Source organism: Mastigoproctus giganteus, chromosome 2 (assembly GCF_048544385.1).
Source record: "Mastigoproctus giganteus isolate SK-2022 chromosome 2, ASM4854438v1, whole genome shotgun sequence".
Classification (NCBI taxonomy): Eukaryota; Metazoa; Arthropoda; class Arachnida; order Uropygi; family Thelyphonidae; genus Mastigoproctus; species Mastigoproctus giganteus.
Window position 1 is genome coordinate 139,149,036 of NC_143576.1, and position 27,407 is coordinate 139,176,442.

The following is a 27,407-nucleotide window of genomic DNA, read 5'->3' on the forward strand; positions in this document are numbered from 1 at the left end:
TAGTATCTAATCAAATTGGTCAGACAAGACCTCCCTTTCACAAACGCATGCTGTGTCTTAACTATTACTACAGTCTTGTCTGGATGATCCCGCAATGCTTCTTTAACCAGTGACTCCATTATTTTCCCCGAAACACAAGTGAAACTAACAGGTCTATAGTTACTTGGATGACCTCTTGAACTCCTGGATGCCTGTTAATATAACAGGCATCCTGGTAGGCAAATTCCTAGTATCGAATAGAAATCGGTCTAGCATCTTACAGAGCCGCACATTATTCAAAATTTTCATGCCTATAAAAATTGTAGTTTAGACAATATCATTCATTTCCATTCTTTGGTTTTCTTAGCGGGTGCTACATCTCCAGTACTCAGGATGACAAGTCATTTAGATAATTATTTGAAATATCTGGCCGTTACACGACTTGAAGAGGGGCAGTCGCAGGCGGAGGTTGCTCATCGACTTAATGTGCCGCGCAGTGTCGTCTCAACAGTATGGAAGCAGTTTATGCTACAAGACGAGCTGGATAAGGTCGCTGGGGTTTAATTCAATCAGAACAGATCGCTGTCTGACTTTAGCAGCCAGACGAAACCCTGTCATCAATTGTCTCTTGAGGTTGCGCAGCCAAAGGTAACCTTTTCCAACCAGACTGTGTTAAGAGGGCTAAATTCAAATTGACTCTATATGCAAGGAATTCAATGGTTTCCCCATTAATCCTTTGATTATCATGTGATCTTTAGGGGACTCTATTACAGATTAAAGAAAAAAGAATCCTGCTAGTTTTCTCGAAATTGCCATCGATAATAGTAAAGACATAAAGACAGACAACGTTGTTGGAATGAGTTAATAAATGTGTGGCAGGTTCGCTGAGTCACTTTCTCTAGAAAATTGTAACTAGGTTTTTCGTACAAGATTTGATATTCCTGTTGAATAAAACAGTTTCAAAATGGTTTAGCTTTTATCTGTATACTTTTTTCATCATTACAGGACACTAATCTCTTAATAAGAAACTTTTTAAATTTGGATTATAAACAACAGATTGGTGTTCTTGTGGTGGAGTTAAACCATGGATTCATGTGTTGTTCTCCTCTCACTTACACGAGGATGTGAGGAATAATCTTAAATCAGAAGTTTATAACTTCTCTCCTGGAAATAAGCCTAATCTACTAATAAATGTTTCGAATTTTCAGGCTTTAAAGAACTTTGTTAAAAATGCTTTGAGAGAAGAAAGAATATGGGTGTCAAACAACTAACATTAATCAACAAGGCAACATTAATCCCAAACCACGGTAAAGCTTGTCGAATCTGGTGCAATGATTATGTGGCTTCGAGCCCTGACGAATGGGGTACAGTTCTATTCTCTGGTGAGTCCCATGTTAGTCTATAGATTCTATACGTTATTTCATTTGGAGGCAACTAGGATTGCGCAACCATCTTTCCAACATCAGAGAACGGGGCACTTACGGAAATGCGGTCTTCTTAAATGGGTCGGAATAATGATTAACAGCCGCATCTCTCTTAATGTTTTTGATTGCAGTACCGTAAATGCGCAGAAGTATTGAGAACTGATCCTCGAACGCTATGTGCAACTTTTTTAGGGATGTGATTGGCCGAAATTTTCTTTCCATGCACGACAACGTCACTGTACATAGAATTCAAGTGATGGAGGAATATCTTGAAACTGACGATATCCAATGACTGCTGTGGTCAGCACGAACAGCAGGCTTAAATTCGATTGAATATGTGTGGGGCGCCTTTGGGCGTCGCATTTCCGGTCGACAACCAACTCGTCGCTTGGTGAGCTAAGTCTGTGCTGGTTGAAGAATGGAATTTGTTTCCACAGAATCTTATAGAGACCCTCATATATGGTCCATCGCTCTCAGGACTGTTAAGCTGTTAGAGATGATGATACGCCGTACTGATATTATGTTACCATATCTTAGAGCATCTTGTATCGACTTCTGTAATGTGACCTTTTTGGTAATTCTTATTCAACCCCTATAAATGTCCCTTATACCCGTCCCAAGTTCCTCTGTGTCTTCTAATTTAATCGTTATTCTATGGTATACCACCATGCCGAAATTTTCCCCGCTTCATCGCAAGCGGCATGAGTTACGCCACGTTTTCTGTGTGTTCTGTTAATTTTGTCGAGCAGTGTATATAAACTACAAAAAATATATGAATAAAACAAATATGAAAAAAAAATATATATATATAAATATATATGTTTATACAGGTTGTCCCAAAAATACACGGCATAACTTCAGGAATGAGGTCCTTATATGTAGACAATAAAAATATTTTATATGAAGATAGTTCCGGAAATGCTTGGTTCCCGATTTATTAACCGGAATGTCTTATCACCCGCAGGTGATTTCCTTCATCACAAGGTACTGACAGAATCTGGTGGGGTTTCATTCCGACCATGTACTCAAATCAGGAGCAAGCGGATATACACTTTATGTTACGGTTTGGCGGCCGGCAATGCTCTGGAGGCTCGTCATTTGTACCACGAAAGGTTCTCAGAACGAAGATGTCCAGAGAGGAAAACGTTTGAAGGTATCCATCGCTGCCTTTGTGAACATGGGACCTTTACACCTCGTGCTGCCAACAGAGAACGATCAAGATCTACGACTCCTGAAGTAGAGGAGGAGATTTTGGATGTTGTGCATGCCACTCCTGGAATCAGCACACGCAGAATACCAATGCAATTGGCTGTTCAACGTTCGACTATTTGGAGAGTGTTGCGAGAACACCAACTGTATCCTTACCATCTGCAAAAAGTACAGGCCTTGTCACCTGCAGATTACCCTGCGCGAATGGGTAGTGGTTCTTGCAGCAGTGTGGTACAACTCCTCACTTTCCTGCCTTAGTGATATTCACAGATGAAGCACAGTTCATACGAGACGAAATCCAAAACTACACAATCAACATGTATGGGCTGAGAAACGCCCACATGCAATTCTTCCATCACATCACCAACAGGGGTCCAGCCTCAACATATGGGCGGGTGTTTTTGGCGATAAGTCATTTGGGCCCCCATGTACTTCCAAACAAACTCACAGGGCAGGCGTACACAAACTTTCTGGAAAACAACATGCCTGATTTCTTGGACGACACTCCACTGATCTTTCGTCAACAAGCACACTTCATGCAAGATGGCACTCCCGCAAATTTCAGCCACCTAGCCCGCAATTATCTGAATCGAAGGTTTCATGGTCGGCGTATAGGTAGAGGTGGCCCAACTGCCTGGCCTCCACGTTCAATTGATTTAAACCCACTAGATTTCTTCTTGTGGGGTCATTTAAAATAATTTGTGTATTCGACTCTGGTAGCTGATGTGGAAACTCTCCGCAATCTAATTGTGGTAGGTTGTGAGACAATACTAAACATGCCAGGAATTTGGCATCGTCTTTATGAGTCCATGAGACGTCGATGTGAGGCCTGTATTCAGGCAGCAGGTGGACATTTTGAACAATTACTATAAGGTGATGTGAACTGTTGTGTCATAGACAGACCTTCAAAACTTGGAAGCCAAGCGTTTCAGGAACTCTGTTGATATAAAATATTTTTATTGTCTACATATGAGGAACTCATTCCTGAAGTTATGCCGTGTATTTTTGAGACACCCTGTATATCTCCACAGAACATGTTCCAAATGAGTAATTATTTTTCCACCTGTAGTATTGCATACAGAGCTCTCATGTGGCTTATGTAAGAAGTAAAATGTCATGTGATATGGCTTTTACCCCATATGCATGCTGGGTAGTTTTGTATCAGCTGATGCGTGTGAGCGTAGTTTTTGAGTATTGTCAAAATGTAGTTTACTCTTTCAAAATCTGAAGTTAGAATTATCTAAAATTAATGATAAAATGGCGGGTGCTGATGCTAAAGGTTTCTTTTTTAATGCTGTACAACATCTTGCTCGTTCGCTCTCTGCTATAAAACCTACTCCATTTGAGAAGTTAAATCGACTGATGATATTGTGTCCGCAAGAATCTCCTCAAGGAATATTCAGATTAGATCAAAGAAGCCAGGATGCAGTTATTGCGCTTGGAATATACTTTCTAGAATCAGGATTTCAATATAAAGATCGTATACTGCCTTATCTTTTGAAGTTGCTGAGGGGATTATCAAAAGCTCTGTGGTCTGAAGAAGTGCGTATTCACGATACCGACCGCATTCCGGTTAGCGAACGTTTTGCGTTTTGCCTTAATACTTTGCTTAGTGACATAGCATGTTATTGTGATGATGTGAGAGAAGAAATTATTTCAGCCCAGGTAGAATTTTTAGGTGTACTTGCAAATTTATGCCGTAGCTATAAGGATGCCCAAACACCCAAAGGTAGCACTGCAAAGGTAACGTTATGCAAAGCCACCGTACCAATTCTCATTGGAACCACTAGAGGAATAGGGAGAGCAAGCAAAATTTGGCCTCCATTATTCTGCCGCATTTTTCCCCCAACAGCACCACCTGTTACTGCCAGTACTGAAGAGCAAACACAGAGCGAGAGTGGATCACCTTCTAGCGGTTGTTTGACCAAAAGACGAACATTTTCCAATTTTCGTCCAATTATTCCACGTTCTCTTTCGGGTTTATCTCGTAATTTTTCATCTTCAGGGCTTGTTAGTCAAGATTCTGGAGCAGACTTGTTATCGCTAGCTAGCACCCATGATACAGTTAGCAAAAGGGCATCATTGTATAGCCAAGTGTCAATCCCTTATGATGTTACTTCATACTTTTTTTATAAGTTTGGATCAAGTTTTGGACGATTTCCTGCATTAGGTATAGTTGAAGCAGAAAAAGAGGATAATCCACTTTCTTTCTCAATTGTACACCTCCAGGCTGTACTTGCTATTGCAAAAAAATTACTAACAAAAGAATTGCTGGAGTTTTTAGATGACCAAGCTGCTGATACTTATATCACTGGACAAATAAAAATTTTTCCTTACAAAACATTTAGTGAAACTATTAATTTAGTTCTAGTCACGCTTCTTCGAGAACTACTTCAGTATCAAAAAGATCTACCCCCACCATTCACAAAAGATGTACAGGAATTTGTAAAAGGGTTGTTTCTTTGTGGTCAAACTGAGCTCCAGAGCAAGCAACATGATGCTAGTGAACGAGAAGACAAAGAATCTAATTTTGCAATTGTCAATAAATTCAAAGTCAATGTACAGACAAATGCTGCCTGTGTTGATCTTTTAGTTTGGGCTGTTGCAGATGATATGGGTGCAGATAGTTTATGTAGTCGTTTAACTGAGAAAATAAATTCTTCCCATGGTCACAAGTTAGCACTTGCTCATATGCCACTATTAATGGTCTGTTTAGAAGGACTTGGTAAATTAGCTGAGAAATTCCCAAGCATTGCCCATAGTTGTATATCATCCCTAAGAGATTTTCTTGTAAATCCATCTCCAATATTGTTAAGACTACATAGGCAACAGAATGAACATACAACACGAGTTGGTACACTTAGCATTATGGTCACTGATAGTTCATCTGGGAGTTTAACTTCATCTACTATGACAAATTCTTGCACAGCTTTTGAAAACCTTAGAGATACTGCCATTGAAAATTTGTGCAGAGCTTTAAGAGCTGGTTTAGTGTATGATCCTCACTGTATACAAGCTTTCCTAGCATCTCTTTCTAACAGATTATATCAGGCTGAAAAAAGTGATATGGAATCTACCCTTGTCTCAACTAACACAATTGTTGCCTTGGGTCATGTGTCAGTATCCCTTAAAGATACTCCCCGAACCATGGAATTTATACTGCAATTTTTCCAGCAACGTTTTTGTCGGCCTCCTTCACCTCTTGATTCACTTATTGTAGATCAGTTGGGTTGTATGATTATTGCAAAAGGGGATCCCCATGTGTATGAGGAAGTGATGAAAATGTTCACAATGATTACTGTAGAATCAAGTTCTGCTTATAATGTAGGCAGTGCTGATGGAAGAAAACAAGGATATAGACACGTCTCTCTTGCTGTTATAAATGCTTTAGCAAATATTGCTGCTAACCTTCAGGGTGAATCAGAACAGCATGAACTTTTAGTGAGATTGCTAGAGTTATTTGTGCAGCTAGGACTAGAAGGTAAACGTGCTAGTGAACGTGCTCCTGCAGCATTCAAAGCATCTAGTAGTGCAGGCAACCTAGGTGTTTTAATTCCAGTCACAGCTGTGTTGATAAGAAGAATGCCACAAATATCGTCCCCTAAGCCCCGTTTGTTGAAATTATTTAGAGATTTTTGGCTGTACTGTGTGGTAATGGGATTCACTTCTGAAACAGGTTTATGGCCCCAGGAATGGTATGAAGGTGTGAAAGAAATAGCAGCCAAGTCTCCTTTATTAGTGTCTAGAGAACATTTAAGATCTGAATTACAGTATAATTCAGCTATACGTAATGATACTGTATCTGTTGGAGAAATCCAAGAACTTCGAAATCAAATTCTAAATTTGCTTGAGCATCCTCAGGAAGTTACTCCTCTGATCAATAAACTTAATTTTGCTCAATGTACTTATTTACTCTCAGTTTATCGTTTAGAAACATTGCGAGTTAGAAATGTTTGCGGTCAGATTCCTTTTCATTGTATGCTACAGTACCTGGAAGATCCATCTTTGCAGAAAGATAAAGCAGGTATGTGGCAGTGTATTCTTTCAGTTTCAGATAAAGTCTTTTTGATGTATTTAGATGTTATGTCTGGTAAACCTCGTAGTAGGGGACGTGATGAAGAATTAGAACAGCATGCTACTTTTTTGTTGGTTAAGTTTAACCATCCACAAAGGCAAATAAGGAGAGTTGCTGACAAATACCTTTCAGGCCTGGTTGATAGATTCCCACATTTGCTTTGGAGTGGTCCTGTTTTGTGGACCATGCTTGACATCTTACAGATATTAGCATGCTCTTTAGAACTAGATGCCAATGAAGAGAATCCAGAATTAGATGTTCCTAACACAGTATATAGACTAACATTAACTGACACAATGGAATGTAGAGAAAGCATTGTACGTGATTTTGCAGCAAGATGTCAGGGCATTGTGCAGGAAGCTGTAAAATGGGCTCCTAATGTAACACGTTCTCATTTGGAAGAATATCTTGCAAATCAGCAGCATGCTACAGATGGTTTAAAACAACATAGTGGTCTGGCCTTAGCTGTTGAAAGTGTTTTACAATTTGCTGGATTGAATTTGCTTTCTGCTCCTCTGCCTGCTTCTACATTAGACAAGTGGCCAACATGCGTGAAGAATAATTATTCTGAATTTGTGGCTTCAATGGGGTTACGGTGTCGTTATGCAGGTGAAGTATCTGGTCTACTAACGTCATCAAAAGATGAGGAAGTTAGAAAAGTGGTAGCAAAATTACTGCTAGGAGAATTAAGAAGAAGCTGGGAAGAAAAGTCTTCAGATCATCATAAGGAATGCATTTTTCGCATATGTGCTCTTTTGATTGCAACAAAAGGTATAGACAGAGCTTTGCTTCATGCCCTCTGCTGGTCACCAGTTGAAATGTTTACAGAGGATGCTATGAGAAGCACGGTTGCTTGTTGGCAGTGGTTATTAGCAGCACGATCTGATTTAGAACTACAGTTTTTACAAGAAATGTCAGCAGCTTGGCATATGACAATTGATAAACAAATGGGACTTTTTTCTGAAGATGCTCTTCAAGTAGATCCTCTTGCTGCTTATGAAGGATGTGTTCTAACTTCCAATGCATCTTTTATTGCACCTCATGCTATTTGGGTAAAATTTCTCTCAGAAAGAATAGAAGTAGCCAAGTACTGTAATCTTGATCAAGTTGAAATTTTTGCAAATCTGCTTCACCGGTCTTTACCAGTTGCTGTTGGTCGAAATCAATATAATAGACGACATATTGCATCTGTGGGCACTCGATTTAGGTTGCTTTCATGTGGTCTTTCTTTACTTCAAGGAGATATTTTACCTCGTACCATCAGCAAGAGTGTTTTACGAGAAAGAATATATTCTGCTGCACTAGATTATTTTTGTGGTCAGCCAATGTGTCCTACTCAGAAGGGTGCAGAACTGAGAGATGATATTATCTCATTAATAAGATTCTGGCAAAGCTTACACACAGATAAAAAATACTTAAGAGCTAACATGATGGCTGATATGTGGGAAACAACAGGTAATCCTGGCTTATCATTAGGTATAAGTTCTGAACTGAGAGGAAGTACAGATCTTTCTCAAGCTAGAGCCACACCCACAGGTTGGATCAATACAATGCCACTTAGCAGTAATGTATCCACTATATCTCGACGCTCTTCTGGTGGTCGATCTGGTCGTAGAAACCTTCACACAGATTTTTTTGTTAAAGATTATGTAAAGAAAAGAAATCTGATTCTTGCCTTAATGGCTGTAGATATTGAATTTCTAATCACTTGGCATAATCCTATGTCGTTACCTGAAAGACATGTTCCAGGGGAAGAAACGATTGCTGCATGGCGTAGTCAGCCTCTTACAGAACGTATGTGGCGAGAAACAGCTCGCCTAGCGTGGGATATTTCCCCAGCACTTGCAGTCTTTTTGCCATGTAGATTTAATAATTCTGAAGCACTGCAGGTGGAAGTAGCTAGACTAGTACAGTTGCATCCTGCTGTAGTAACACACATATCAGAAGCTCTCCAATACCTAACTACTTCAGATAGTGTATTAAATGACTCCGCAGAATTAACTTATATGCTCACCTGGGCAAGAGTTCCCCCTGTTAAAGCTTTAGCTTATTTTTCTCGTCAGTATCCTCCACATCCGATCACAGCACAATATGCTGTACGAGTTCTTGCATCCTTTCCTCCAGATGTTATTTTATTTTATATTCCTCAGTTGGTCCAGGCTGTCAGATATGATTCCATGGGCTATGTAACAGAGTTTATAAAATTAGCAGCAATTCGATCCCAATTGTTAGCACATCAGCTTATTTGGAATATGAAAACCAATATGTATCTTGATGAGGAGGGTCAACAGCAAGATCCTGAATTGTATGAACAATTGGATCATATTATGACCAGCATTATTAGTTCTCTTTCTGGGCCAGCCAAACAATTTTATGAGAGAGAATTTGATTTCTTTAGTAAGATCACAGCTATTTCAGGAGAGATCAGACCATATCCTAAAGGTCCACAGAGGAAGCAGGCTTGTCTTAATGCATTAAGTTGTATTAAGGTCCAGCCAGGTTGCTATTTACCTTCTAATCCCGAAGCTGTAATTGTAGATATTGATTATAAATCAGGAACACCAATGCAAAGTGCAGCCAAAGCTCCATTTCTGGCACGCTTTAAAGTGCGGCACTGTGGAATTCACGAACTAGAATCTCAAGCTCTTAGTGTAAACAATGTTAACAGAAATCATCCTTCTTTCTCAGGTCCACAACATTGGCAAGCTGCAATATTTAAAGTAGGTGATGATGTGAGACAGGATATGCTAGCTCTTCAAGTGATTGCTGTTTTTAAGAACATTTTTAAACAGGCAGGCCTTGATTTATTTCTTTTTCCATATAGGGTAGTAGCCACTTCACCAGGGTGTGGTGTTATTGAGTGTGTTCCTAATGCCAAGTCTCGAGATCAGCTTGGTCGTCAGACTGACATTGGAATGTATGAATATTTCATCAAGAAGTATGGAGATGAACTAACCAAAGAATTTCAGGAAGCTCGTAGGAACTTCATTAAGAGCATGGCTGCATACAGTGTAATTGGTTTTTTGTTGCAGATTAAGGATAGGCACAATGGGAATATAATGTTAGATACTGATGGACATATAATTCATATAGATTTTGGTTTCATGTTTGAGAGCTCTCCTGGAGGCAACCTTGGGTTTGAACCAGACATTAAATTAACAGATGAAATGGTGATGATCATGGGTGGGAAAATGGAAGCACCACCTTTTCGTTGGTTTGTGGAACTTTGTGTACAGGCCTATCTTGCTGTGAGGCCATTCCGAGAAGCTATTGTTTCACTTGTGACATTAATGTTGGATACAGGTTTACCTTGTTTCCGTGGTCAGACTATTAAGTATCTAAGAAGTCGATTTACGCCCAATTCCAGTGAGAAAGATGCTGCTGCTTACATGATTAAAATAATTCGTGATTCTTTCTTAAACTTCAGAACTCGTACCTATGACATTCTTCAGTATTATCAAAATCAAATTCCTTATTAAACTACAGAGCCTAAATAGTACCTCTTGTTAATAATAACAGATGTATAAAATCAATGTTATTTTAATTGTATTCTGTGGTTGTATATAGCTATTGTGCCCCAGAGTTCTTTGAATGTACATTATTTATAAAAATGCTAATCATAGCATTGGAATATTTGTAGTGATATTCCTTAGATTATCTTTTCAATTGAGATTTTGGGCACAAGTCATCTGTAAAATTCCAGATATGTAATTAAACCAGGAATATATGAGATATATGTTTGCAAAGTCGAGAACTTTGAAATGCTCACTGTATTCACATTAATAAATAGTTTTATAAGGTAAACCATAGCAGTTGAAAGATAAAAATTCGTATGGAATAGTGAAACTATTTGATTCCTTTTTACTGTTTTAAATCTGAGAAAAAGAAGTCTTATTACAAACCATGGTTTTAGTTCCCTCATAAATGGCTAATTTTTAATGATCAGAAAGATGATGAAGCTTGAAAAAAAACAAAACACTACCCACCTTATCAATCCATCCCATCCAACAATATGACTAATCCTTAAATATCTTCAAACTACTCACTTCCACAGCACCAGATGGAAGTTTTGTTAGAACAGTCAACTATCTACTGGCTGAAAGCAAATTTTCACACATCTATCCTGCAACTATTCCTTCTGAATTCAAATTTCTGCCTTCTTGCGTTGGCTGAGCAAGAGAAATGATGTCATCAGCATTTAGCTTACTTAACCTATTTAAAGCCTTAAATACCCAATCAGATTTGTATTTGTCAATGTTAAACTTCTGCTGGCCTGCCTAATTTTCTAGATCTTGTTGCAGTATCATACCCTGATTACTGTGATTGACTACCTTGCCAACCTTTGTATCATCTGCAAACTTAGACATTGTCTGATATGCCTTTATCAATGTCATTAATAAATATTGAAAATAATTTTGTTATATTCACATGAATTTTTACATAGTAAAGTTTTTAATAACAACAGTTTGGCTCACTCAAGGCTTTGTAAAAATTGTAGTTGTCTGGTTTATATTTATCACATTAACTTCAAACAAAACATTTCACTTGTTCTTGGTTTTCACTGTGAATCAGGGTTTATGACTCTTGATGTCATTTAGGTGGCCTGGGGAGCTTGAATGTTATTTGAAATTGTTGTTACATTCTTCATAAGTAAACATAATTACTATTTATATTATATGTACTGGAGAAATAAATATAAAAAAAAAAAACAGTATGACTCACAACATCCTTTGGCTAGGAGTGACGATTTGCAATTTGGATGTTCTATGAATTAGGCCTTTCAGTACATGGCATGTCTTTTTCTTTTTTTTTTTTTTTTTTTTAACTTTTTGCCATCTAGATGGTTAAGTACATAGATTAGGCACTATGATAAAAAAAAGTTTCTGGCACCATATAATATTTTTCGTGAATATTAGAACAGATATACACTGAGTGGCCACTGTATCAGATATATCTAAATAAGTAATAAGTAGGTCCCCTTTATTCCTCAGAAAATAACCTGGATTCATTGTTGCATGGAATTGAGGTGTCAAAGGTGTGCCACTGGGATGCCAGTTTCATGTTGATTCGATTGCTTTCCACAGTTACAAATTAGATGGTTGCAGATCTCTGCTTGGAAGAGCTTGTTCTACAGATGCCTAGTTGGGCTGGTGACTGTCGAGGCCATGTTGGCTGAATTCACTGGCCCCGGGTGCCAAGCGTTTCCGTGGCCAAGTGATTCTTGCGTGTGTATTAAGCGTTTTTCCTCCAAGTGACAGAGTTTTCCTTGTTTTTCTCTTAGAATTAAAATTTTCTGTTAAGTAGCTCTACTTACTTAAACTGTTAAGTAGCTCTACTAACTTAAAACACTAATAAGAGAGCCCAGAAGAAGGCAAGTACCTTTTTCTTTAATTTAGCTAGCTGTACTAACTTACTAACTCTACGCTTGGCCACCAAGCGGCACTGCTCCTGCCTCCCCGTGGCGGGGCCGGTAACCTGGGTGGTAAAGGCAAACCCCCAGGGCAAAAAGGAGCAATCATGGATAAAAATCATTATCCAAACTTAGAGCCTTTGAGCTCAAGAGCGGAAGATTCTAACCCTGACCATGACTCAAGTCAACCTAAAAGACTGCAAAGAGAAGCAGAATGTCATGACGATTGCCCAAACTTTCTGGTGATTCATTCCCTGTCTGCCCAACCTGTGGGTAAGTTGTCACCATTCTTAATTCAGAAAATCTTGGAGTCAATTGCTGGATCACCAAAAATGGTTAAAAGATTGCAATCCAGAGACCTTCTGATAGAAACAGCCACCTCTAAACATTCTGAGCGGCTGTTAAAAACAACAACATTTGGTGGGTTGACAGTAGAAATTACTCCCCACAAAACACTAAATTCATCAAAAGGTGTCATCAGCGAGTGGGACCTAATTACAGTCTCCGAAGAAGAACTACTCCAAGAACTGAGCAGTCAGAAAGTGGTAAATGTAAAACGGATCATGACGAAAAAAGATGGAAATCTTACTCCAACAAGATCCATCATTCTGACATTTAGCACTCCAGACTTACCATCCTGTATTAAAGCTGGTTATTTAAACTGCTGGATTCGACCATACATCCCGAATCCTGTTCGTTGCTTTAAATGTCAGAAATACGGCCATTCCCAGCAGGCTTGTCGCGGGGAAGCCACATGTCCCATCTGTGGCTCTAAAGATCACACCCAAGCGGATTGTTCAGTCAAAACTCCTGTTTGTCCAAACTGCAAAGGAAGCCATCCAGCCTTTTCCAAAACTTGTGAGCTATGGATAACAGGAAAGAAAATACAAAAATACAAAATTGAAAATAAAGTCACGTTTCCTGAGGCACATAGACAAGTTATGTCGACCATGCCTAGTGGTCGTTCTTATGCAGCTCGAACTAGAAACTTTGTTTCTACTGCAGCTCAAACGGATGTATCAGTTCCGCCTAACACCTCTCTAGCGAACTGGCTTAAATTTACACTTTCAACCTCTAAAAAAGATAATCCTCCAAAAAAAACTAGCGAAGCCACAAATACTCCAATCAGTATCCCTACTCATACCCCATTGGTCTCGATTGAAAAAGAACAATTAAAATCTCACTCAGTCTCAAAAAAAATGGAAGCGCCTACCAATAATATGGATGTAGATGAGCTGCTACGTAATGAGGAGCCCATTCTAGAACTCCATGCAGATGACACCATGGATATTGGACGCCCCACATTCCCAAAAAAAGACCGGAAAAAATGTCCCACGAACAAAAAACAGTCAGACGAATCATCCTCAGCTAAATCTAAATAATGTATAACATCATACAATGGAACTGCAGAGGACTAAGTAGTCATTCTGATGACTTAAGGGATTTACCAGCTCAATTCAATCCCATAGGTGTATGCCTACAGGAAACTTTCTTGTCACCCCAAATTTCACCAAAATTCTCAAATTATGTGATATACAGACGAGATAGGAGTTCAAACTCTGCTGCTCGTGGCGGAGTAGCTATTCTTGTTAACTCTGACATTCCATCCAGGCCGATCCAATTGAGAATCACTCTAGAAGTTGTCGCAGCTCGTATTGCAGTTGATATTTCAGTTACCATTGTTTCCATCTACATTTCACCATCTCTGCCACTTCCTCATTCAGAACTTGACAGCCTGATTTCACAACTCCCAACTCCAATTTGTCTCTTTGGTGACTTTAATGGACATCATCCATTGTGGGGGTCTGCTACAATGGATAGAAGAGGCAAATTGGTGGAGGAATTCATGAACAATAATGGTCTTAATTTATTAAATTCTGGATCTCCTACTTACATACACCTAGCAACAGGATCTGTTTCTGCAATAGACTTATCAATTTGTTCACCCTCTGTCTTTCCAATCATGGCATGGTCAGTATTAACTGATCCCTTTAACAGTGATCACTTTCCAATTATTTGCTCGCTACAAACAAGAGTAACTCCGAATCCTGTTCAACGATCCAACTGGCAGTTTAAAAAGGCAAATTGGGAAGGATATTCTGCTCAAATACTCTTAGACAGATGTTATGTTCAAAGACAACATATTGATGAAGTAAATACTTATATAACCAATCAGATTCTCACTGCAGTTAATGCTTCCATTCCAAAATCCACGCCTTATCACAAACACAGAAATAACTGGTGGAATACAGATTGTTTAATTGCCAAACAGGGAAAAAACCGTGCTTGGAATAATTTCCGCAAGTATCCCACCACTAGTAACCTAATTTCTTATAAAAGACTCAAAGCGAAAGCTAGACAAGTTAGGCAGAAAGCAAAACGGGATTCATGGATTGCTTTTGCCTCAACCATTACCAAAGACACGGATACACGGGTCATCTGGAAAAGAATACAGGCATTAAATGGCAAATTTTCTCGGCTGCCCTCTCCGATACTTCATTGGAGAGGGAAAGACATTTCTACTCCTGAAGTTGCAAATGCATTAGCAGAATCATTTGCAAAAATCTCAGCTTCTGCCACCTATGCGTCCACCTTTCAGAACATCAAAGCAGGTGCAGAACGGTATAAAATCAACTTCTTCACGTGCCGCTCACTGTCGTACAACCAACCATTTACATTAATAGAACTGCAAGAATCATTAAACAGATCTTCCAATAGCGCTGCAGGACCAGATGGAGTTCACTACATTATGCTAAAGCATTTACTTGATGAAGACTTGAGAACTCTATTAATTTTTTATAATCGGATCTTCACTGAAAATGCCTATCCTTCTTCATGGCGCCATTCGTTCGTTATCGCCTTACCAAAACCAGGAAAAGATCCTTCCTGTGTGGAAAATTACAGGCCAATATCTCTTACTAGCTGCATGGGAAAAATTTTCGAAAGGATGGTTCATACTAGACCCACCTACATCCTGGAGTCAGAGAATCTCCTTCCAGAACAACAATATGGCTTTCGGAAAAACAGATCAACACTGGACGTGCTTATCAAAGCCGAATCTCATATCCGCAATGCCTTTGTCATGAAACAACATCTAGTCATGGTCAGTTTAGATCTTGAAAAGGCATTTGATACAACATGGCGCCATGGTATTATTAGGGACCTTTATCATCTGGGGCTTCGGGGCCATTTGCCGGAAATAATTCAAAATTCCAATCCTGAAATTGCGCTCTTTTCAAGTCCGATACAAAAACATCCTCTCTACATCTCACATTCAGGAAGAGGGAGTCCCACAGGGATCAATACTCAGTCTAACACTGTTTTCAATCAGAGTTAGTAGTATGACATGAGATATCCCAAAAACTGTTCAAACGTATATGTATGCAGATGACCTTACCATTTCCTGTCAATCTCAAAGTATGAATACCATTGAACGGCAGCTACAACTTGCCATAACCAAAATAGAAACCTGGACTTCACTGAACGGTTACAGACTGTCAGAAAAGAAATGCACTGTCACACACTTTTGCAAGAAGCGAACTCTCCATCCCGAACCTGAACTGCAAATAAACAATACTCCAATCCCGCTTGTTAATACTGTTAAATTTCTTGGACTACTATTAGACCGCAAACTAAATTTCCAAGCTCACATCACTCATTTGAGAACTACTTGTTTAAGGCATTTGAATATACTTCGTTCTGTCTCATCTATGTCATGGGGAGCTGATCGGTGTACTTTGCTGCATCTCTATAGAAGTTTAATCCATTCACGACTAGATTATGGTTGTCCAGTGTATGACTCTGCCAGGAGCACTACTTTAAAACAGCTAAATATGATCCATCACAGTGCTCTGAGAACTGCGCTGGGAGCTTTCAGGACTTCTCCGATCCAAAGTCTATATATTGAAGCGCATGATCCCCCATTACACCTGCGTAGAAAAACACTACTGCTTCACTACGCTGCTAAGATCCAGAGTCTACCATCGTACCCAAGTTGGGAGTATCTCTATAATACTCGTTGGGATGCCTTCTATGAGAGCAAACAAAATGAAAATAGACCCGCCTCTCTCAGGATCAAAGAACTTGTTCAGACTTGGAATATCAATTTAAATGAAATTTTCCAAGACACAACTACACCTGTTGCTCCTTGGACATATGTGTCTGTCTTTCAGGATACATACTTCCTCCGGTGGGGGAAAAATATACCTTCCTGCAATATCAGACAGTTACATTCAGCTCATGCTATGGACAACCATGCCTGTAAAATTTATACGGATGGTTCAAAAACTTAGAGTATGGTAGGTGCTGCGGCAGTTTTTCCTTTATTTACAAGTTCAGCCACACTACCGCTTGCTTGCAGCGTCTTCACAGCCGAATTATATGCCATTAAGTTAGCGCTTAGTAAGATAATTGAGCTTTCCATCTCATCTGCCATAATTTACACAGATTCTCTTAGTGCTGTCTCTGCCATAAGGAAGAATTCCTCCATTTCTCACCCTACATTGAAACAGATTCATTCCCAGCTATTCGCTTGCAGTGTGTCCAATCAGTCAATCAGTTTTTGCTGGATCCCTGGCCATTCAGGCATTCTGGGAAATGAAAGTGCTGATTTTGCCGCTAAACATCCCCAACCCGCTCTCTCACAGCATCCTCAGGTTCCTTTCTCTGATTTTAAGTCGGTCATACGCAAAGCCTGCTATGATAAATGGTCACAGACCTGGAAAAGTGACCCTAACAATAAACTTTATCAGATAAAAGAAGATCCAAAGCTGTGGCTGTCTGGCTTCCGAAGAAATAGACGAGAGGAAGTGGTACTGGCAAGACTCAGAATTGGACACACTCACCATACTCATCTCTTCCTATTATTGGGGGAAAGTCCACCGCAGTGCTCATCTTGTCAGACGCAATTTACAGTCCGTCATTTCCTGGTTGATTGTCCCTTACATTCAACAACCTGATCAAACACTTTTCAGTCACTCTCTACATTGAATATATCACCTGATTTATCTCGCATCTTAGGAAATGAAGCAAATATTAAAGAACTTTTATTATATCTAAAACATATTGGTTTGTACAGAAGCATATAATTTAATCTCTCTAACAATACACTTTTGTGAATTAACGATGAAGAGACACAATTTGGCCGTAGTAGCCCTTGTGTCGTTAAACCGAACAACAACAACAACAAGAAGCCGAATTCACTCTAATGTTCCTAAAACCAGTTCAGTATAATTTTGACCTTTGTGATAAGTGCATTATTGTGTTGGAAGAATTCATTTGCAGATAGATATACTGCAGCCATGAAGGGATATACCTGGTTGAAAACAATTTCTAGATAACCGGTAGCATTCATTTGTATCAACCAGTGGCATTCAGTAGATACAATTATATCTCCAATGTATGAAGGATTTGCATTGTGCATGAGAATACTCCCCACACCATTATACTGCCACTACCAGCCCACATTTGGCACCTGGAAGGATGAGTCCATGGACTTATGCTGTTTTCACCATATTCTGGTTCTAGCACAAAACAGCAGGAACTGGGATTTGTCAGGCCAGCCATTGTTTTTACAAACTTGCACTGTAGTGCTGGTGGTTCTAAGCCCACTATAACAATACTTTGCTTTTTGCAGATGGAAGTGGAATCTGATTCAATCATTGGTTGTGACACTCCATCCGTGACAAGATACAAGTTGTATGTTCTTAAATGCCTCTTTGGTTACCATTGTTGTACTGGGCTGTTATTTGACAGACTATACCTTTCTGTTACCTTGCACAAACCTTGTCAGTCTTTGTTGGCCTTGCACATAAATGAGGATCTCATGGTGCACTAGCAATGATTGGCCATTACAGAGGATTTGCTGCCTGTCTCAAAGGAAAGATTCCCGAAGTACACACTGTTCGTTGTGTTGTTTATGTTGTTGTTTATGACATCAGGATCATCATTGGCTGGATATTATTTAGTTATTGGACCAATCTCAATACACCAAAGACAGTATATGTGAAAACCCCAGCATGGTTTCATTTTCCAAGGTTCATACCAGTAATTTGCATCTGGTGCAAATTACATGCCATGTTCAAAGACACTTAAATCTTTAATTTTTCCCATTCTTGCACTGAATTGCACACACACACAACATTCCTATGTATCTCCACCCATTTACTTCATATTTCATAGTATGAGCATGGTATGCTATTACTGAAGGGGCGCCTCCGTAGCCAGGTGGGCAGGAGCAGTAGTGCGTAGTACACGCTTCTTGATTAGACTGGGGTTCGAGCCCGTGACCACCAAATACGGAGGATGCGGAAAGTCAGGGAATGACCACCGCACATCCCCAGCCCAGATAAAGGGTGAGGGTTGGCGTTAGGAAGGGCATCCGGCCGTAAAAATTGCATGCCAAAACAATAAAAACGCTGACCTCATATATAATGGGAAAAAGCGAGGACAAAAAAAAAAAAAAATGCTATTACTGAAGGGGTACATCATTTTGTGAAAGGTTAGGTGTATCTAGTGAAGTGGCCATTCAGTGTAAGTATGAATAATGTACAGGAGGTCCTCAGACTTAGTGCAGACTACATTCCAAGAAAAGTGCTATAAACCAGTCTTCCCAAAGAAGTGCTGTAATGGGGGATTATGCTCCTGACCAAGGAAATGTGATATGCAACTTTGGTACAATATACAAGATAAATCAAAGTTATATATAAACACTAAGATATATCTCAGAAAGCTTAAAAAAAAACATGAACCAGAAAGGGTTTCAGATATGATCACATCACACATTCAGAATGTCTGCCACTCACACACATACACGAACAACATCATTTATCAACCATCCAACACACAAGAACTGTAATTTTGCCTGCTTTCTGTTTTACTGTTACCCACAAATCCTATGTTTGTGGTATACATTTATCTTTCCAATATACCCGTGCAAAGTCTAGAGGCCATTCAAAAGAATTCCACTTATGATATATGTCATTTGGGAAATGCACTATCCAAATAGGTATGGACATCACAGTGATAATGTGGAGCTAAAACATCCTGTTGAAAGTACACCAGTGTGTCTGGAAACACTGCAACATTTATTAACAATTCAAGATACTCTGCCCACTAACTATCACTGAATCTGCGAGTTGTGATTATCCCATGAAGAGAGTCTTATCCATGCAGTGATCCTGGGCAGGTTAACATCATTCTTTAGTGAGGTGGGGATCCTTGCTGGCCCAGTAAACAATTTTAATGATTCAAATGACCATTAATTTGTATATTGCTTCATTTGGCCATATGACTACATTATGGGAATCACTAACTTCACTGTTCTGACAGAACTACTCATGAAATTGTGCTCACTGACCAGGATCATGTTCCTGAACTGTATTCAGTAGACAAGGTATGAACAGTTTGAAATTTATTCCCTCTAAAATTCTCAATATGTGACTGACTCAAACACAGTTTTGGGAAACACTGCCTTGTCTGATTGCATGCACTTCTAATGGCCCTTGATGTGGGCACCTGTATGTGGTGAGGGGACCTCCCAATGATGTCATTGGGCTACCAGATTAACATTACTGGGATTCAACACCCATATCTTGGTTCCAGAGTTACATCATTGGAATCCAGCATGTGCAGCTGTGTGACATGACCCATGGAAACTCGGAAAGGGGGATCCTGGTGCGTGAAGGGTCCAACCCTAATATGCCACTTTGGCTCTTGCTTCTATAAGACAGAAGGTCCTGGACTGGCCCAACTGGGGTCAATCATTGGGTGGTTCTTACTGCTAGGGAAAACTGCATTTCAATAGGTCTCCTTCCCTTTGGTTCTGGGACAAAATAAAGGATTTTGAAAATGTAGGTATGATGCTCTAAGCCGGGGGTCTCCAAAATGGTTGATATCGACCCTCATAGGTAATTAATAGAATCTAGGGGCAATAAACTTCAAGAATAAACATTAATAAACTTTCTGCAGCCATTGAGCCATTTTTACTTGCGTTTCTGAGTGCTTATATGGTCAAAGCCGGTTTTAGTCACATTGGGGCTCGATTAAACATTTTTACTTGTATTCATAAATTTCAGGCCAAGTCCAGAAACAGAAGTAATAGCCAAGATTTTAATACAAAAATATAAAATATCTGTAGCTTAAGTTGAGAAAATTTAGTCATTTTTGAATGACCCAAAATTATTTTTTTTAATATTTAAATTAATTTTTAAATTTATTTACTGATCTAATACAGTTCCCCCAGAACTTTACCATTACTTTGTTTTCTATTATATTGTTATACTATGAACACTAAATTGGGAGATAATCTTAATCAAATCCAATTACTTTCTTTCAGGATGTTTCACATCTGAATTTACTCTAAAATATAAATTGAGCTACAATCCCAATAAGTACAATGGCTGCCACTGTATTAAGAAAAAGTGTTGACAATATTCACAAGAGTATTTGAAATTTGGATTTGTGCCCTTGATTAACAATGAAATAATGCCTATGTGCCTCTTATGTAAAAAGATTTTTAGTAATGATGCCACGAAACCTTCAAAGATGAAAGAACACATTGAACGGATTCATCCAATAAGAAAAACAAAGATCTTAAATTTTTTAAAGCACTGAAGGAAAAATTCAGAAATTGGCAAAATTTTAATACATTATTTAAAGCATCTGCTCATGCTGATAAACCCCAGGGGCTCACATCTGGTGAGTATGGGCTTGGCACACCCACGGTCCTGAGCTGGATATCATCATCAAGGACAGGGTGGATGCCCTCGAAGAAACTAAATTGAGGGGCCCATCAAGCTCTCAGCTGCCCACATCAACGCCAGAGCTTGCACTTGGGCATCGCGTGACACAGAGACAACCCCCAAGGCAGAATGCGCTGGTCCCGAAGGAACTAGTAGTTGTTGGTGACTCTATTGTCAGGGAAACGGGGAACATGCTTTGTAAAAAAGATAGGTGGAACAGGACCAGGGTATGTCTGCCAGGGGCAAAGGTTGATGACGTTGTAGAGCGAATATCATCTTTTAAGGGCACAAAAGGTGATATAGTTGTACACGTTGGCACTAATAATATTAAGAGTAGGAGACCGGCAGAATTACTTAACAAGTACAGGTCACTGTTGAACAAAAGCCGAGAATTAGGGTTGAATTTGAAAGTGTCTGCAATTCTGCCCAGACACGATAGGAGGGAGTATATGATGAGAGCCTTGTCGATCAATTCGGCCCTGGAAAGATTGTGCAAGGCTCAAGGGGTAGAATTTTTTTCAGCCTGGACTGTACTTGTTAACAGGAGAGATTGCTTCTACAGGGATGGGATACACTTAAATAGAAAGGGTGCAAGAATATTTGCTGATGCTATCGAGGCAGTGTTAGGTGGGTCGGAAAACTGCTAGCTTGGGGGGAGACAAAGACCAATAGATTGACAGTAGCCACTGGCAGAGGTGAAAGAGATTCTTGCACTGCTTCTATTAGAATGAGCAGAAGCCTGAAAAACAAGATGCATGGTATTTCAGAGACTGCTGGGAGCCATTGCAGTACAAATAAACACATGGGTTGTGTTAGGGTAGCTAAGAATAGAAACAGGTGCAGGTATACTTGCGTGTACACCAATGCTAGGAGTTTAGTAAATAAATTTGATGAATTTGAGGTATTGCTCAAAACATCAAAGGCAGATATTGTTGGGATATCAGAGACGTGGTGTCACACAGATATAAGGGATGCAGAACTGCAATTTGGGGAGTACAACGTCTACAGAAAGGATAGACAGGATAGGAAGGGGGGAGGGGTTATGCTATTAGTTAAGAAACACATAAAAACCAAGGAAGTGAAGCCAGTCGACATCGCTGGACAGTGCAGTGTTGAGTCAGTTTGGTGTGACATAAGCATTGGGAGATCAAAATTGAGAGTAGGAGTGTGCTATAGGCCTAATGACTCTGATGAGTATAATAAGGAACTGTACAGGGAAATAGAGTGGGCTAGTAAATCAGAGAGTCTTATAATGGGAGATTTTAATTTCCCAGATATTGACTGGAATTTGGGGGCTGGTTACTCACACACTAGCAGGGCTTTTGTGGATTTATTGGATGATTGTTTTCTACATCAGCATGTTCAGGAGGCAACTAGAGGGAGTAATACTCTTGATTTGATTATCAGCAGTGATTCTTCATGCATTAAGAATCTGCAGATAAATGAACCACTAGGTGGCAGTGATCACAGTGTGCTGAAGTGGGATTTACTCAAAGAGGGAACTACCATTAGGGGTAAAGGGAAGGGTTATTGCTTCCGTAAAGGCGACTACGATGGACTGAGACAGTATTTAAATTCTATACAGTGGGACCAACTGATGATGTTACCAACAGCAAATTCAAAATGGGAAGCATTCAAAGAACGTATCTTGGAAGCTACTAGGCTTTACATACCAACTAAGAAATATTGTTCAAGGTTTAGGCCAAAATGGATGTCAGATGAACTAATGAGGCATATGGCAGAGAAGAAAAATGCATGGGATACTTACAAATTAACACATGACACAGAAGCCTATGATAGATACAAGTTGATATGCAACCAAGTTACAAAGGAGGTTAGGCAGGCGAAGGCAGATTACGAGAAATCCTTGGCAAGGGATGCAAAGAAAAACAGCAAAGAGTTCTTTACTTATGTAAACTCTAGAAGGAAGGGGATGAATCAGATTGGTCCACTTGATATTGATGAGTCAACTGTTGATGATCCTGCTCAGGTAGCTAACAAACTAAATGAATATTTTGCATCGACATTCACACATGAGGAGTTATTCAGCAAGGGGAATGCCAGAGGTGTATTCAACTCTAGCAGTAAGCTACAGAATCTTGAAATAACTGGGAGTAAAGTGGAGGAGAAACTGTTGAAGATAAACACAAGAAAGGCACCCGGGGTGGATGGGATCTATCCAGTTATATTAAAGGAGGCAGCAAAGGAAGTAAGCAAACCCTTAGCCATAATTATGAGAGCTTCCTTGGACTCAGGGGAGGTACCCATAGACTGGAAATGTGCAAATGTGACCCCAATTCACAAAGGAGGATCAAAGGCTGACACAAGTAACTATAGACCTGTGAGCTTAACTTCTGTTCCAGGAAAATTAATGGAGGCACTGGTTAAAGAAGCACTGCAGGATCATTTAGACAAGACTTCAGTTATAGCTCAGACACAGCTGGTTTTGTTAAGGGGAAGTCTTGCCTGACCAACTTGATTGGATACTATGATGCAGTCACAAAAGAACTGGATGCAGGGAATAACTTTGATATTATATACTTGGATCTTAGAAAGGCTTTTGATACTGTTGCACATGGAAGACTGCTACACAAATTGGAGCAGTGTGACATTGGAGGCAAATTGCTGCTATGGATAAAGGGGTGGTAGAGTGGGAGAAGACAGAGAGTGGTAATCAATGGACACTGCTCATCGTGGACTAATGTTATTAGTGGAGTCCCTCAGGGCTCAGTGTTGGGTCCATTATTGTTTTCTGTATTTATAAATGATATTGATGATGGTATATCAAGCTTAATGTCCAAGTTTGCAGATGATACAAAGGTTGGCAGGGTTGTCAAGGACACTACTGACACTACACTGCTGCAACAGGATCTGGAAAGGTTGAGCAGATGGCTGAGAGGTGGCAAATGAAGTTTAACACTGACAAATGTAAAGTACTACACATGGGAAACAGCAACCCCAGAGCAACCTATCAACTCTGTGGTACTACACTGACAGTGGTAGAGAATGAAAGGGACTTGGGGGTGATTGTGCAGGCAGATATGAAGTTCTCTGAGCAGTGCAGATGGGCTGCAAGAGTAGCTCATGGAGTATTGTCAATGATATACAGGAATTTTTCCAGCAGGGATAAGGAGGTGATTATTCCATTGTACAAGGCAATGGTCAGGCCACACCTAGAGTACTGTATACAGGTCTGGAGGCCTCATTTCAAGAAGGATGTAGACTGCTGGAACGAGTACAGAGAAGGGCAACAAGATTAGTGAATGGAACAAAGGGGTGCTCTTACGAAGAAAGGCTTAAGTTTTGCAAATTACAGTGTCTGGAGACTAGGCACCAGTGAGGTGATCTGATAGAGGTGTATAAAGCCTTGAATGGTTTAAGCATGCTCAATGCTGATGGGATTCTTCCTCTAGCTCAGAAAAATCACCTGAGAGGGCATAAATTCAAATTGAGAAAAGACAGATGTAGGATAGACGTGCGGAAATTTGCCTTTAGCCAGCGGGTGGTTGGTTGGTGGAACAGACTGCCATCCCTTGTGGTGGAGGTTGATAGCCTAAATAAGTTTAAGGCTCAGCTGGACAGGTATTTTGAACGAACAGAGGGGTGAAGTGGAAGTGGGTTTTTTTTTTTTTTTTTTGGCTGATGCTGCATAAGCTTGCTTTCTTGCATCAAATGCCTCTACTAATGCTAATCATTCTTCTCTTTCTTGGTGATTCCCTTCTACTTCTGACTCTCTCTCTCTCTCAGGGTAACTCGGCAATTTTTTTTTTTGGCTGGTGCAGCATAAGCCTCAGGCTTCCTTGCACCATATAGCTAATAATAATAAAGGACTGAAGGCATCATTTGATATCTCTCTTATTATAGCAAATAAAGGAAAAGCATATACCATTGGTGAGGAGATTATAATACCAGCAATTAAACAGGTGATTGAAACGAATATGAAGGATTCTTACCCTGTTTTAAAATGCCTACCATTAAGTATGAATATAGTGCAACAACGTGTTGTTGAGTTGGCCGATGATGTGGAGAAAACCTTGGTATCTGAGCTTCAAAATTACAAATTCTCCATCCAACTTTGATGAGTCAACTTTTGGCAGTTCAAATATTCTAATGACCTATTGTGAGGTATTTTAGCCAAAGCTAAAATCAAGCAATTATAGCCAAAGCCAAAGTCAAGACACCTGGTCAGCATGAAGAGGAAAAGACCAAACCCTCCAGCATATGACAGCACAACAAAACAAATAGCCCTCAGTCCCCAGCGGCTTTCACTCCCCCTCTTATGGCAGTGAGAGGATCAGAGTGGAAGCAGAGGGTGCTCAGAATCTCTGGGTACGACTAGCCTGCCATGCACGAAAATTGAACTTGGCCTGTTACAATATAAGATCACTCATCGGTGAAGACAGGATATTAGAGCTGGAAAAGGAATTAGAAAATGTGAATTGGAATTATCATCAGTTTGGCTGAAACAAGAAGAAGAAATGAATCATTATAAGTTTATCAAGTAGAAATCTGCTGTACACTAATGGAAACAGTGAAAGGAGTGAAGGTGGAGTTGGGTTTCTGATCCATAAAGATTTAAAAAACATTTTGGAATTTAAAAGTACATCACCAAGGTTGTCAAGACTAATACTCAAGATTTGTAAGAGGTACAAGCTAAAGGTTATAATGATTTATGCACCAACATCGAGCCATGATGATGAAGAGGTTGAAGAAATGTACACCGAAATTGAGAGTCTTCTAGATGAGCAGAAAACCCGCTACACTATTATTATGGGGGACTTCAATGCTAAGGTTGGAAAAAGACAAAACAGTGTAGAAAGGGGAACTATAGAAAATTTTGGAATTGGTGAAAGAAATGAAAGAGGTGAAAGATGTGGAATTTGCAGAATCTCGAGGATTGTCAGTAATGAACACTTTTTTTCAAGAAAAGGGTGAACAGAAAGTGGGCATGGAAGAGTCCAAATGGATTAACAACTAATGAAATCGACTTCATCCTCACTAACAGAAGATATATTGTGAATGATGTTACCGTCCTGAATAAGGTAAATGTTGGAAGTGATCACAGAATTGTAAGATGAACACTTGATGTAGGAAAGGAAAAAACTGACTCGAGTAAATAATACAAAGGTCTTTGAGATAACAGAAGAGGAGAAAAAGCAGTATGTACTGGAACTTAAGAACAAGTTTGAGCTTCTGCAGACTGAGAAAAAGCCCAAGAAACCTATAGGGAAAAAGAAATCCAAAGAAGAAAAAATTAGTCAAGAAACACTTGTTATGATGAACCAAAGGCAAAAATGAAGAGCAAGATAAACACTGACAAGGAGAAAATTGAGTATACTGAGTTATGCAAAGCCATTAGAAAGAGACTCAGAGAGAACATAAGAATTAACACAAGAAAAGTAGAACAAGCATTAAGGGAAAACAGATTTAAATCAGCAGCCATGAGCAGTAATACAGAAAGACAAATGAAACTGAAGAATAGCGATGGTGTACTTATAAACAGCAAAGAAGGCATAATTTAAATAGCAGAAGACTACTATAGAGAATTATGCAAGGAGCGAGGGAATGATGCCAGCAGTGGGGAAGATGGATTGCAAATTAGCAACACATACGACATACCTGATATTCTTCCTGATGAGGTAGAAAATGCATTGAAGAAAATGACGAATCAGAAAGCCCCGGGGGAAGATGAAGTTACTGTAGAGTTGTTAAAATTGGGAGGAAGAGACATAACACACAAACTGGCAATGCTCGCTCTTCACAAAGTGCATTAGAAAAGGTGTGAACGCCTAAGCAATGGAATAATGCAAGCATAGTTTTGCTGCATAAGAAAGGAGATAAATCAGAAATTGGAAATTATAGACCAATTAGCTTGTTATCCCAAATCTACAAGTTGTTCATAAGGGTCATTACTAACAGATTAGAAAGAATACTTGATGAGAATCAACCGAAAGAGCAAGCTGGCTTTAGGACAGGATTCTCAACTATGGATCACCTTCACGTAATGTCACAGATAATGAAGAAGGCAAATGAATATAAAATACGGTTATGCCTGGCATTTGTGGGTTATGAAAAGGCATTTAACTCCATACAGCATAAGGCAATGTTTCGGGCACTGGAAAGACAAGGTACGATACCCCACATATTATGATTTTGAAGAAAATATATGAGAATGCTACCTCCTTTATTAGACTAGACAAAAACAGTAGGAAATTTGAAATCGAGAAAGGAGTTCGACAAGGAGACACAATAAATCCGAAGCTGTTTACTGCTGCCCTTCAGGAAGCTTTCAGAAGATTAGAATGGTCGCAGAAAGGAGTCAATGTGAACGGAGAGTATCTAAACCATTTATGATTTGCAGATAACATTGTGGTCATAAGCCATGATCCCAAAGAATTAGAGCAAAATCTTAATCAGTTATGCACAGTTAGTAATGATTTTGGACTAAAGATGAATATGGCTAAAACAAAAGTAATGATGAACAAGTGTGTCACAGAAAGGAAAATAATGATTGAAGGAGCAGTAATTTAAAAGGTGGAGTCATATACTTATCTGGGACAAGTTATTTG

At 39.4% G+C, this 27,407-nt stretch overlaps 1 protein-coding gene across 2 annotated transcripts; it reads left to right on the plus strand.

Moving 5' to 3' along the window:
• The first annotated feature begins 3,798 nt into the window (after positions 1-3,798).
• Pi4KIIIalpha (phosphatidylinositol 4-kinase III alpha) lies at positions 3,799-10,171 on the plus strand. Of its 2 annotated transcripts, none has more exons than XM_090389566.1 (2): positions 3,799-4,599; positions 4,645-10,171. In XM_090389566.1, the coding sequence occupies exons 1-2, from the start codon at positions 3,870-3,872 to the stop codon at positions 10,164-10,166; spliced, it is 6,252 nt and encodes a 2,083-aa protein (XP_090245692.1). In that variant the 5' UTR covers positions 3,799-3,869; the 3' UTR covers positions 10,167-10,171. The 2 variants fall into 2 exon arrangements, with proteins under 2 accessions (XP_090245692.1, XP_090245693.1); XM_090389567.1 differs by having other exon boundaries at positions 4,660-10,171.
• The last annotated feature ends 17,236 nt before the right edge of the window (positions 10,172-27,407 follow it).

Excerpts from the sequence above, each read along its gene's own strand:
- Pi4KIIIalpha (XM_090389566.1), top strand. The coding sequence starts at position 3,870 with ATGGCGGGTGCTGATGCTAAAGGTTTCTTTTTTAATGCTGTACAACAT. Across the intron at positions 4,600-4,644 it reads TTCTCTTTCGGGTTTATCTC|ACTTGTTATCGCTAGCTAGC; the intron begins GTAATTTTTCAT and ends ATTCTGGAGCAG.